This window comes from Pyxicephalus adspersus, chromosome 2, assembly GCF_032062135.1.
Source record: "Pyxicephalus adspersus chromosome 2, UCB_Pads_2.0, whole genome shotgun sequence".
Lineage (NCBI taxonomy): Eukaryota > Metazoa > Chordata > Amphibia > Anura > Pyxicephalidae > Pyxicephalus > Pyxicephalus adspersus.
Genome location: NC_092859.1, coordinates 124430938 through 124445266, shown reverse-complemented (window position 1 = coordinate 124445266; position 14329 = coordinate 124430938). Strand labels below are relative to the sequence as shown.

Here is a 14329-nt window from a genome sequence, read left to right as displayed (position 1 = left end):
CCCCCCCCCCCTCAAATCAATTCCAGGCCTTTTATCTGCCTAATTGATAATGACATAACAAAGGAATTGCCCACGCCAGCCCATGAAAAAGCCTTTGAGTGAATTGTCCAATTACTTTTGAGCCCCTGAAATGAAGTCTTTGTGTAAAACAAAAAAAAGGCTTTAGTTCCTCACATTTTTATGAAATCTTTTTGTTAAACCCACTGAATTAAAGCTGAAAGTCTGCATTTCAACAGTTGTTGTTTTTTTTTTTTAATTAATTGTGGTAATGTACAGAACCAAAATTAGACCAAAAGTTGTCTCTGTCCAAATATTTATGGACCTGACTGCAGTAACTCAATACTCTTCTCCTGTGCAGATTACGAGGGGGTGCTGAGAAGTTCCTGACTTTGCCCCCTTCCAGATGAAATAGAAAAAGGAGTGTGGGGGCATATGAGAGCCTAATATCTTAGTATGTAACTTTGCAAATATCAGGTCTTTGCGATTCTTAAAACTGTTTTTCTTTTAGTGAGAAGCTGTGATGGCAGAGGCACAAGCAAGTTTCACTTTTTGGACTTTTTGGCTAGGTTAGTGACAGAGGATGAAACTTGGCTCCTATGATCTATGATCCAAGGAACCAAGGAACAGTCAAAGGAATGGCGTCACAGCGGGTCCCCGCGGCTGAAAAAGTTCCGAACCCAGAAATCAGTCAAAAAAGTAATGGTCTCCGTTTTCTGGAACAAAGACGGTATTCTGTTGGTGGACTACCTACCTCAGGGCTCTAGTATCACCAGACAGTATTATGCTAACCTCCTTTTTGTGCAGGACAATCCACCTGTGCACACGTCCAACATTGTGGCTGCCAAATTGAACACCCTGGGTTTCCAATTGGTCCACCATCCCCCCTATTCACCTGACCTGGCCCCCTCAGACTAATATCTGTTACCGAATTTGAAGAAACACCTGAAAGGGCAACGTTTTGAAGACATTTTTGACGTCAAAGATGCTGCTAAGAGCTGGTTTGCGGCCCAACCAAAAGACTTTTATTTGAACGGTCTAGAAAAGCTGCAATAACGCTGTACCAAGTGCATCAGTCTCAGGGGGAATATGTTAAATAAATGTGGTATTTCATAACTTTGGCCCTTTTCTTACTGGGCAAAGCCAGGATTTTCTCAGCACCCCCTTGTACACTTCATTCTGTCTGCTTTCATCTTTTATATACTTATCTCAAGAGAAAGGCCTAGCTAGCACCAGGAAAAAGCAGTGGGATTTTGCCTACAGATGAGCAAACCGTTCTAGCCAACTTGAAGTAAGATTACTAGAACAGTATGCTGATTTCTTATAAGATGTCTCAGAAAAGTCCAAAGTTTGGTGAATAGGTGGTCACCAGGTCTAGAAGTGTGGGTCTCTCCAAAGAAGACAAGGACTACTGTAAAACATTCAAATCTAACACAAATTCTATCCCTTCCCTATGTCACTTTATTCCCTACTAAAATGCTTTTATTGCACCTCTCTTTGACACCTACAGTAGATATAAATGTGTACACACCTGTTAAAATGCCAGGTTTTTGTGAAATAAAAAAAATGTAATCCATAAACTGTACAAAAAAAAAGTACAATTCAATTAAAAAATAAATCTGTTAGAAGTAAAAAAAATATTCAATACGCTGGTTACATAAGTGTACACAACCTTAAACGAATACTTTGTTGAAGTACTTTTTGATTTAATTACAGCATTCACTCTCTTAGGGTAGGAGTCTAAAAGTAAGGTAAATTTTGCAATATTTGCCCACTCGTTCTTGCAAAAGCACTACAACACCCCACATATTTTCTATTGGCTTTATGTCTGGGCCATTCCAAAACTTTCATTTACTTTTGGTGAAGCCATTGTTTTAATAATTTGGATGTGTGGTTGGGGTCATTGTTGTATTTAAGGTGAAGTTCTTCTTCATCTTTAGCTTTCCACAAAAGACCTGAAGGTTTTGGGCCAAAACTGACTGATATTTGGAACTGTTCATAATTCTCTCTACCTTGACAGTTCCAGATGAAGAAAAGCAACCCAAATACTTTGGGAGCTTTTGGGAGACAATCTATTTTTTTGGCAAATTTTAGCTGGGCCTGGATGTTTTTCTTTGTAAGAATAGGCATCAATCTTGTAACTCTACCCCAGCGGGCCCTAACCTTTTGCAGGTTGCGAACCACTAAATGCAGGGACCCTGGGCCACGCATGCACGGTGTCAAAGGGGAAGAAGGGGAGTATTGTCATGATGCCACAACCCGCCCACTCTCAGAGTGGGTGGGTGGGTTGTGTTCAGAGACACAACCCGCCTACTGCCCTGAGCCTGCGATGTCTCCAGATGTGGTCCACAGCAGCTCTGGCCACCACCCCCCCCTCCCAAAGCCGGGTCCTTCTTTTCCGCTGGTGGGTACACCGGGCAGAGCCATGGCCCATCTGTCAGACAGCCAGACCAGGGGTTGGGGATCTCTGCTCTACCCTATAGTCCAGTCATATGGAGAATACAGGAATTTGTTGTCACATGTAGTACACAAATCAGTACCTGCCAAAAATTCCTAGCCCATTCCCAGTCCAGTTTTTGCAGCGTCACTGTTGTCCAATATTTTCTCCTTTTCTTGACGACTGTCTTCCATGCTATATCAAATGCTGTGCACATTTTTTCTTACCCTTCTCCTGACTGAAAACTTTCAACCATGAGATCCCTTTAATGCCTTGCAAGCCCTCTGTGAACCATGGCCTTTGCCATAGTTCACTGGAACCTGGCATTTTAACCAGGGTGTTTACATTTTTAATATTCACTGTAAGGTCACCAATATTTAAAATGCTCTTGTATATGAAACCTATATTTAAAACCTAGTAAGTTTAACAAAAGAAACTTTTTTGTATTTGTGAAGAATCGATCAGAAGCAAAACGGATGCATTTATGTTTATCTTAGGTCTTTCTAATTGAAAACACTAAATACATTTTTTAATGCATTAACTAAGACAAGGCACAGAAAAAAAATTACTCCACTCCTAATATAAATATTGCGGCTTTATAACTTAAAAAGCCTCTTTTCTTTTTTCTTTTAATCAATACAGTTATTACTTCTGTGCTTTGGATTATTGTCAAGTCAGAGTTTCTTGATACAGCTTTGTTAGTTAGTTCCTCAATAATGAATTATCTAGGCCTGAAAATAACCCTCCCCCATAATTAATTGCCTCATTGTTCCTCACAGTTGTGCTTATAGTATGTTATGTTTTGTTTTATCTTACTTTTTTTTCTGTGTGTATCAACTATTTTTATTGACCAATGTTTCAGTAGTGTTTTTTTTTTTAATACAATAGTTTCCCTTGTTGTAAGCTTCTGCAAACGTTGCTCTTGTCTCTCTGTAGATCCCCAGCTGATACCCAAGAGTTGTTTAACACCTACACAAAGATTGTACTACTTATCTGTTAAACAAGAATAATCACAAATATGCTGGATTTTATTTTCCACTTGTGTTCCTTACAATGGACTGTAAGCTTCAAAACTTCCCTCAAGTCCTTTGAAATCTTTTTTTATCAGGTCTTTTTGTTCTTTAACAGTTTTCTTTGTGAATACCAAGCAACTATACTGTGTGATTTATTTAAATATTGCGAATATAATTTTTATTGTTGTACTTTGACAGAAGCTAACTTTCTTTAAAATAAAAATAAATAAATTCACTTGCACCCTCATTTTGTGACATACCTCCCCCTTTAATACTACAGGTCCTTCATAGACCCTAAATGGATCATGTGACCATTTTTGACAGTGGTAATGTCCACACATAACTAGGAAGGGGAAAAGGCACTGCAAAGACCAGATAATTGTGTGAAATTATGGCAAAAAGTTAAACATTATTATTGTTATTATTTTTAATAAACAGGATTTATATAGCGCCAACCTATTATGCAGTGCTGTACATTAAATAGGGGTTGTAAATGACAGACAGATACAGACAGAGACACAGGAGGAGAGAACCCTGCTCCAAAGAACGTACAATCTTGCATTTTAACAAAAAGTTATTTTTCTAGGTCAGTGGAGTGAAAAAACTGAAAGTGCAGAAACAGCAGTGGCTGTTGTTGACTGCTGTGTATGACAAATCCTAAATTAGGAAGGAGAGGGGAACAGTCTTTGTTAACATTGCTCACCCAGGTAAGCAAATGTAAATTAACTTCTATGTCCTCTCCTTATGATGTCAAAGCTGTCAGCGGTAGTGCAGAAGTAGAAGCCCATAATGTATGCATGCTTTCAACAGCTAGCTCAACCAACAGCAATTGCACTCATTATTCAGAACTCGGATAGGTTCTGTCAGTCTGACAAAACATTGGCTGCTGTGTACATGCTATTGCACGCTGATTCAGTAGTAGGCTATGACGAGAACCATAGAAAAAGGGATGAGGAATGGAAGGTGAGCAGCAATCGGCCAGAAGGATAGGGGGCAAACCCTCCCAAAACTTCAGTAAGTAACCAAGAGCAAGAAAAGAATACTGTAACTATAATCCTTGTTTTACTGCTGCAAGTTTTTGATGGTGTTTCAGGTTTGCTCTGGCAGAAGAATCTCTTTAAGGAAAAAGAATATAGTGTAAGAAAGTTGTTGCAATGGAAAGGTCTGCATAGTACTGTTCAGTTCATGTCTGCAACCTTTTGGTAAAGTCTCCACAACACTATATTATTTAAAATAAAATGAATCAACACTCATGAATAATAGAGCTTAACATCTAGGTATGTCAGCAATGCTGTAAAAGAATAGTTATTGCTTCCAACCAATCAAAATCAATCTTTACTATGCAGTAAAAAATGTGATTGGTGCCCTTGAGCAACAGCTCCAGTGTTGCTTTTGTTGATTCATTTTCTATACATCAGCCCTATGTCACTTTCCTATGTGACAAGCTGAGCACAGATTAAAATTTACCTATATACTCTATGTATCAAAAATGTCTGCAAAAAACGACTCTACAAATGAGACTCAAGATTGTAATATTACAGTGTGGAGAGTCTCAAACTAGGAGTCATAGATAAAGAAAAATCCAACTTTCTTATAAAAATTATCTGCACAGCTTTCCACAATTTATATAGAAAACCGCAGGAAGTATTTAACTGGTTTAATTGATTTCTCAAGACAAACATGCAGTTTAGTAAATGGAGCCAAACTTGCCTGAATTAGTAACAATTAATGCCATATGTGCTCCTTACAAGAGCTTTTCATCATTTTCTACTTTATAAACATAGATAAACAAAAGATTTACCTATAAAACAAGCTAGATGGATGGGTTTGCTTAGTGAGTCACACAGTCAATACCATCCCTTGCTTCTTCTAGTTGCAGCAAAACAACAGTTGACGTAAGGTATGCAAATTATTATTATTATTATTATTATTATACAGTATTTATATAGCGCCATCATATTACGCAGCGCTGTACATAGTCCATAGTCGTGTCACTAACTGTCCCTCAAAGGAGCTCACAATCTAATTTCCCTACCATAGTCATATGTGATTATTATAGTCTAAGGTCAATTGTTAGGGAGAAGCCAGTTAACCTAACTGCATGTTTTTGGGATGTGGGAGGAAACCGGAGTACCCGGAGGAAACCCACGCAGACACGGGGAGAACCTGCAAACTCCATGCAGATAATGTCCTGGCTGGGGATCGAACCTGGGACCTAGCGCTGCAAAGGCCGGAGTGCTAACCCCTGAGCCACCGTGCTGCCCAAATAAGTTTGCTATAAAGAAAAAAAACATTCAGTGGGACCAACTTATTAATGATCTGCAAAATTGAAGAAGATATGCTATCATAGGAGAAACCTGGGTGATCCAGCAAACCTGCTTTGGTTTTGGCCCATGATTGAGGACATTTGCATATTAACAGGAAATTATTTTTAGGAACATTATTCCAGGTTTCTCATAATAGTCTACCTCTTTTAGTTTTGGAGAACTTTAATAAATCAGGCCCAATGTGTTCAACTGATGTATGTTCAACACATTTAAATATCTACCTTCTTGTACTGTTTTCAGATATATGCAAAGACTATGTAAATTTCTAAAGCAAATATTATCACGGTGCTCACTCAAGCTTTCCAACACTTTCATTATTTACAGATACAGTATCTATTTCCTTTTTTTTGGTTCATCATAACAGTTTACAGGTGGGCTGAAATGACAACACCTGATGAGTGAAATTTTAAATTTGCCCTGAAATTCTTCACCGACAGGGTTTACCTTCAGTAAGGCTTGCTTGTGGCTTTCACGCTTCCGCTCTTCCTCTTTTCTTACCAGAACAGATGCAGTACGTCTTTCTTCTTCCTAAAAAAAAAAAAAACACACTTTTTTTTTTTAATTTTTTTATCATTGTAAAAATGAAATATCACTCAAAAATTATGTGTTTGCTATAAAAACACTTCATACAGAAGTTCAGTGAACTGATACTTCCTAGTAGAGGTGACTGCCGGTTTGATTGAAAGCATGCAATAGTTTCCTATGTACACAATGTAAAGGCATTTGTTTTATATCCATCATCAACATGGACATCCATGTAAAAAGCTTTTGATGGAGCAGGTAGGGCTCTCTACTCAAAAAAAAAAAAAAAAAAAAAAAATAAAAGTCAGCCTTCGTTTTAGTGACTGACTGATAAATGGCCTTCTTATGTTCCATACAGATTCCAAATATTTCAATGGGATGACATGGAAACTTTAGCTGTTGGATAAAATTTATGTAAAGGCAAAACATTTCTTTGAAGTTTGTGATAATGTAAGCAATGGTTAGCCCTTTTGAACAGCTTATGTTGCTACTGCAGGGAAGATTTATATATATATTTTTCCCTGGGGAAAAAATATATATATGTTTATTCTGATTTCCTGTTGCACATTACAACAGAAGGTCCTAGAAAATCTCCATAGCAGGCTAAATATATGTAGGGTAATATACAGATGGCAAATATAACCTGAAAGAGGTTAACCCCCTTCCCAAGTAAAATTGTCTGCATTTACACTTCAGTAGGGTCAGGCTGTATTAGCTAAACTTCTTGCCATGCAGTGTTTATGGATGAAATCCTACCACTTGTTAACTCTGAGATTATATAGGAAAAATGTATAGTATATACAATCTATATCTCACCTTTCTGTTCTACATGGTGAAAGGTGTGCCTGTTAGCTCCAACTCTGAACAGATATGTAGAAATTCTAAACCAATTTGTTTATGCTACAGATGTCTATCTTTCTAGAAGTTTGCTTTAAGCACAAAAGGTCTTAATCCATGTAACATTATCATACCACCCAACTTCTTGGGAACAAAGAGCGGAATCCTGGCCACATCCCTGATCATACAAGCCAAAATGGCAAAAAAAAGGCTTTGAAAAAAGTGCTTTTGAAATACCAAAGCAAATAATTTAGAGACTAGACAAAACGTTTATAAACTGAAAAATTGGAATTTTGCTTACTTTTCTTTATTGAGGGACTAATAAATGTCTTTCACCAGGGGTTCTACTGCTGCCTAAATGTGATCACACACTGGCAAACAGATAAATTATCGGCCAGCCCAGAATAATCATTCCTATTATCCAATGCATTTCTCCACTTTTTTAACATGGGAAACCTTTGAAATAACTTTTAGGTTTTTAGAGAACCCCTGCTTTAATTACTATATCCACAGCTCACAGGACATCAATATAGTGGGTGCCATTTAAACTAGACCTGAGAGGCACCAATTGCGCATTGCTCAAGGAACCCCCTAGAACAGTGGTCGCCAACCTTTTAGTTCAGACCAGTGGACCACTAAATTTACTGGCTCCGATCCGCACATGAAGCCGAGTGTTATTAAAAGGGGAAGAAACGCCACAATAACACAACCCGCCGTTGGCGGCCGCTGCCCTGGAAATCTCTGGAGGAGCCCTAGGATTCCATGGAAAGCTAGTTGAGAAACACTGATCAGGTGGAGCAGATGGGTCGTAATCCTACTACGAATAAATACTGTGGCATGGGGGCCAACTGCAGCTTTCTGATACCAACCATCTATTATCATATTTGAACATTATTGCTCCCCACAATGAGATGAATGAATGTTTAAATTTGAAAGATCACAGGAATATTAAATCATTTAAACTTGTTACAAAACACGACAAGTCCAGAGTTATCATATATATAGCAGTTGTGCCATGTGGTTAACTTATTCCACCTATTCCATATGATTTCTAGTTTAAAATCTGTTATAAACTAATACTGTAACATTTGTTGGATATAGTTTGCTACATTAGGACAACATTGGAGAACTGAAGGGTCTATAGTCTATATGTCATACAGGGGGGTATAGCCTCCTGAATATGTTATTGCTCATGGAGAGTAGTGAGATCAGTATTAAAGATGCAGTTTAAGGGTATTTTTAAATAAAAGTTATCATAGGTGCAGCATTTTTTTTAGTATATGGATATTTTATTTGCCTCTATATGTAGCAGTATTAGGAATATTTAGTATAGTAAATCAGAGTGTAGTCATTGATAATTCAGTGTAGTAATTGAATAGAAATATATTTATATAGTTATTTTATTTGATGTCTTCAGTTTTATCTCAGACTTCTATAAAATCTTTCTAGTGAACCTTGGTTTTTCATATATTTTTGCTGCACTGATTTCTCTATATTAGTACTTATATAATACTGTAATGTTCCTGTATACAGATGTGTCTTCTGTAGTGTATTATTTCTTCCTTAACACATTCTTCTACATTCTGGATCTTTCAGAATCAGCTCATCTTTTGCCTGACTCAGCAGTCATGTCAATCCTATCTTAGCTCACTTCTGCCACCCAGTGTTTGTCTTACAGATGTACACATCAACAAGACAACCAGACCCAGAACATGCAATTGTATTAGGAAAGTAAGGTAACGTATTGTCACATACAAACAAAGAATTAAAACTAATTTTAAAAAGTAAAAATACACATTCCAGAGGTCTGGTCATTTCAACTGAATAAATGCTGTAAATAGTAGCACAATATTAATACTAAATAAAGCAGAAGAAAAAAAAATAATAGTTTGGGGTTAAGGATAATTGTTATTATTACAGTCTAAGGTCAGTTTTGAGAGGAAGGCAATAAACCTAACTGCAGGAAACATTTGGAATGCTGGAGAATAAAAACTCAGCATATCACTGACCAGCACTGCCAGCAACATTCAGATTACCTTGTGTTCCCTGTTAAAATTATATTATTTAATATATATAAAACACAATTAATGTATATCTGTATGCACTTAAACAAAATTTTTTGACTTACTGAGGATTTCCCCTTCCAACACACAGCTCGAATACTTTTCTAGAGCTACTTTTACTTTCTGAAATTCATATTCAATCAGGCATGCTCCTACATATGACGCTCCTCAAAACCCACCTCTTTAACCTCGCCTACCCATCTTCCTCTCTCTTCTAAATATCACTAATTAGCCACAGTTCTATTTCTCCTACCTACTGTGTACTAGGCCTTTCACCATCCCTCATTGATTGTAAGCTGGCAGGGTTTTCTATGGTGTCAGTTTGTATTTTTATGTACACAGGTTTGTCATTTGTAGACCCTATTTATTGAACAGTGCTGGGTAATATGTTGGTGCTTTGCAAATAAAAATTATTAGATTCACTATGGCAACTTGAAGTAAATTAATCGATGGATTACAATCCATATAAAGAGTAGATCGCAAAACAACCCTGAATTGCATAGCAAACGCTTGCTGCAATGCCCATGAAGACCTCCTTACCCCAAGGAACACTGAAGGCTGCACCACCCTGCCACTTACTGAAGCCATTTAGGAATGATCAAAGCGCTTACTTCCTAACTAGTATGCTCTGTTGTTGTAACTGTCCAGTCCTGTGCATGAGAGGTAATACGTGGCCCCACAAAACACAAAGGGGCAAATGCAATCTGTGCAAATTGCTTAAAAGGATTCTACCCCTGTTCCAAGCCAAGGATGTGGAAGACTAGTGTATGAGTACTGTCATCTTAAGAAAGAGAAGAATTTGTAAAGAAATAGATAGGAACCCATTTGAGTGACTAGAGAGCTTTCTATACAGCACTATATTTTGTTTACTTTCAGATAAATACTACTGAACTAGTAAATTCTGCTTTAAAGGATAGAAAACGGGCAGATCCAAAAGTAGACGAGGGGCCAGGACAAGTGAGCTGCAATGAATGAGCTATAAACAGGAAAAGCAGGAGATATACACAATAAATTGGAATAATTTTAAATTCATTGCTATAACCAGGGAAAGTCAGGAGTAATATCATAACAAAACAAATAAACAGACTTCAATAACAGACTGTCCTTCAGATTATACCCAGTGTCGAGTAGCATAGAGATCTCTAATATTTGACTGCATGCATTTTGACACACTGTCCTGCTGCATCTTAATTTAACTTACCATAGATGTGTTGATACATTTTTGTGATTTTGCTACATTTGCCATTTTTTCACAGTAATCCCCCCAGTATTTGCTAGTTTGATGGCTGCAATATTGATAGTCAGTACTGAGTCATTGATCCATTGGGCCTGATTTATTAAAGCTCTCCAAGGCTGTAGAGGAAACACTTTATCGGTGAAGCTGGGTGATCAAGCAAACCTGGAATGGATCTGGTCCAGAATTGGAAACATTTGCTAAAAATTGCAAACGACTTAAGAAATCCATTCCAGGTTTACTAGATCACCCAGCTTCACTGATGAAATTGTATCCTCCCCAGCCTTGAAGAGCTTTAATAAAGCAGCCCCAATGTAACTATGCAGACTATGACCTACCAGTAACTTGGAAAGACAGTTTAAAAGTCAGTCACCCAGGAAAGAATCATTATCAGAAGCAGGGTGGCTATGCCATTCCTCTCAGTACAGCTTTGCTTTAGGACTATTGTGGATTACACGTGATCTGTCATTAGAGTGATTCGGTTAAAACATGCAGGAAATATAATTCTCTTTTATTTACAAGGTGTCATTGCATTTAAAAAGGAAAGCTTTTCTCATAAACAACTTTTTACTATGCCAGCACTACAGGAAACAACTTTGTATCAATAATGCTTTAGTGAAGCAGCTTGGCAATACACAACTAGTGCTTTTGCAGCTTTTTATTAATCTGTTCATGTTCCATTAATGTTTAAAAAAAACATATCAGTGATGTAGTGGCTTTTGGGTGTAGTGAAGGATGCAAAAATCCAACACACCCACGACTGTCAGATGCTAAAAATTCAGCTGGTGGCCGCATCTCCGTTTGATGGGGGACACGCCTAGTAGAACAGGTAGGTATTAAAGTATACTTTTCATTTAAAACAGCCACAATGCCTCTTTACCGTGATTCTCTTCATGTCCAGCTGTCTCAGCTGCAGCATATGTCCCAGAATGGTTTGCCTGTACCATGACTCTTGAGCTATAGGGTTGCCATCAAGTGTGATTTCTGAAAGCGATGTTGAGTCAGCAAGGCACGAAATATCTTTGATTCTGCAAAGAAAATATACAATACAAGTAAGCAAACAATGAATGTAAAGATAGTTTCCAAATAGCATGATGAAATTTCACAGGAGATCAATATATTTTCATGCTGGACATACACTTTGCTTTTTTTCTCATTGTTAAATCCAATTGATTTAAATCAACCCCTGCAATTAAATACAAATATTCAATGCACTCTTTGCTCTTCAATCTACTTGTTTGATATTTGATCAGCGTAATGATTGTATTTACCATTATATGTAAAGAAAGAATGAATCAATTTCAACACAATGGTAATGGTTACCCAATTAACAAACATCCTGCGTCAATTTGTGATCCTCATTCTGCCAAGAATCTATCTATGAAATCTTGGCATTATATGCAATGCTTCTCTCAAATAACCATTTACAGTGCCTGCCCCTTAATATTTTTCTGACAATACCAAGATGGTATCTGCCACTCTATTTAGTAATAGACACTTAATGCTTTACCTTCAACACAGTTTATATCAACTTTTATCAACACAGAAGCTTAAAGAGTTCTTATTAAAGTTTACTTTTCCAACAGCTATCAAAACTAAAATAGCAGTACTGGGTGGATTAAAAGTAATCCTAGACATATTTAAACTATTCTAACCATCTGTATCTGCAGCCTGCCATGGCTTTCTAAGACTGATAAAAAAAAGTCTAAAAGTTCACTTCTATGCAACCATACCAACAGTGACCAACAAATACGACTTTCCATGAAAATCCTAAGAAGTTTGGGCAAACTTAAAGCATCCCCAGAAATATACTTAGGTTACTTTGTACCAGGTTACTTACAGTGTTCCATTTATTTTTTGTTAGATAAACACACTTTCAAAAATCGAGGAAAAGCAGAGAAATGCATTAAATCATAAACACAATGGATGCAATGAACACAGTTGGTAGACCCTTTTACTTGAAAATTTCAGGAAGTTTAATACTAAGATCCACATCAGCTTCACCCAGAATGAAAACACTAAAACTGAAAAGTCTGCTAAAAATGTGTTTTCCTAATAAATATGGGATTTATGCTAATTACACTGGACCCCAATTTAACAAACTATATAAAGCCTATAGAAAGTATTCCACTCCTTTACAATTTCATGTTTAATAGTTAAGAATTACATTAATCACTGTTAATTTTGTTTTTTTCTCATCGATTAGCAGAAATATACTTTGTAATGTAAAGTGAAACCAGATCCCTTTTGTGAAGTCTAGCATCTCTAGGTAAATATACTTTGATCATTACCAGAGCACTTTGCATCACCTTATTAAATAAGCCTAATTCATTTCACCTAACATTTGGCCTTATGTCACTGTTGAGTCTGATCACTAAAGCTGTAGAAATTACTACTGTTAACTTCATCATTCCTGGTCATTACTGTTAAAGCCTACCCCAAAATGACTTTGTAAACATCAACACAGAAGCCATTGTTAATCTTTATACCCAGACAGTGAAGTCAATCAAAGCTAACAGCTGACTCAATTATACGCCACAATGAATTTAGTACAGATAGTCTTTGGAGGAAGCTGGTCCGTAAAACATTATGTCTAATTACTGATAAAAGAAGATCAAATAGACCTGGAAATGATACATACAAACTGTTCAAATTGAATAATAATTGAATAATAATCTTAAAAATGGATAAAACGAATTTGAACTATGACTTATCAAAGTAGATGCACTACATTTGCTGCAGGTATTCAGCACATAAGGTATATGAATAACTGCTACCCCACTGTACACCGTGGTTCTTTTTGCCAGCTTGCTAGTATGGGGTGATGGATGAACCACACAATGAGGCAGGGAGAGCTACCACTAATAAACCATTTAAAAATAAGATTTCAGGGCTGTAATATCCCTTCTTTCCCATAACCAACCAAAAAGAAGTATGTAGGACAGGATTTAGACTTCAATGGCTGACTTGCTCACTGTAATGTCTGCACCTTTCCAAAATATGTCAGTAATGTAACTTGCCATATTTTTATCCTCATAGGTTTTCTTCAACAAATTGTTTGAAAGAAGGGTGTAAAACAATAGGGGGAAAGCTAGTACGCAGTTAAGGACCTTAAAATGTACGTGATTGCCCCTCCCTAAAATCCTATGGTCCAAATAATCAGCCTATAGTGCATTAAAGAAGGAAATGCTGCCAAACCATTAAAACAGTTTGCAGTGTGTATTTTTTTACTTGCTATGTCTGGTATTACATAATGTAAAACCTCCCATATTAGAGACATATCGTTTAGATGAGCAGCAAAGGCCCCAGGATTCCGCCCAAGCTGTAGCAAGGTACAAATACTTAAGTGTAGGTAATGTATGTAAACTTACAACTTTTTTAAGAGGAAGATTTACCCCTACTCTTGGTCCTGGCAACCATTAGCTTTGGTATATGTAAGGGGTATAACCTTTCTGAGCTTTGGCAGGAACAGACATGGGTCTGTCTAAGAGCAGATATCCCCCCTTTAAATATATCTCCTCTGATCAAGTCTTAACCTTCCCTACACCATCCTAAATCAGAAAAACAGTTTTGGCTTTACCTATACCTTAAGCAATGCACAGATACTTCAAACTTCACAAAAGTCGTGCGCAAGGAAACATGGATGCCCAACAGTATTTAGCACATGTGGTGTTGTACCATTGGGTTTCCTATACATCTAGTGCCTTTGCATCTTGAAAGTTCATCCAGGGAGTAAAGTTTTGAACAGGTAGCTATGGCCCTCCGTTGCTTCAAGACCACAGATTCTAACAGCTATAGAAAGGAGAACCAAGCCACTACACCATGTATCTTCCAACAGCATAAAACACAGCCAATATGTTTATGGGGCAAAAAATATATATTTATATATATATATATAT

The 14329-nt window shown here is 37.1% G+C and overlaps 1 protein-coding gene across 2 annotated transcripts in view; it reads right to left on the bottom strand.

Moving 5' to 3' along the window:
* Window positions 1–14329, bottom strand: part of LRRC49 (leucine rich repeat containing 49) — an 84643-nt gene that overhangs the window by 41569 nt on the left and 28745 nt on the right. For both annotated transcript variants that reach the window (XM_072402301.1, XM_072402302.1), the window contains 2 exons: window positions 11311–11458; window positions 6219–6302 (listed from right to left, as the gene is read on the bottom strand). In XM_072402301.1, the coding sequence (XP_072258402.1) occupies window positions 6219–6302; window positions 11311–11458 (232 nt within the window). The remainder of the gene's footprint in view (window positions 1–6218; window positions 6303–11310; window positions 11459–14329) is intronic.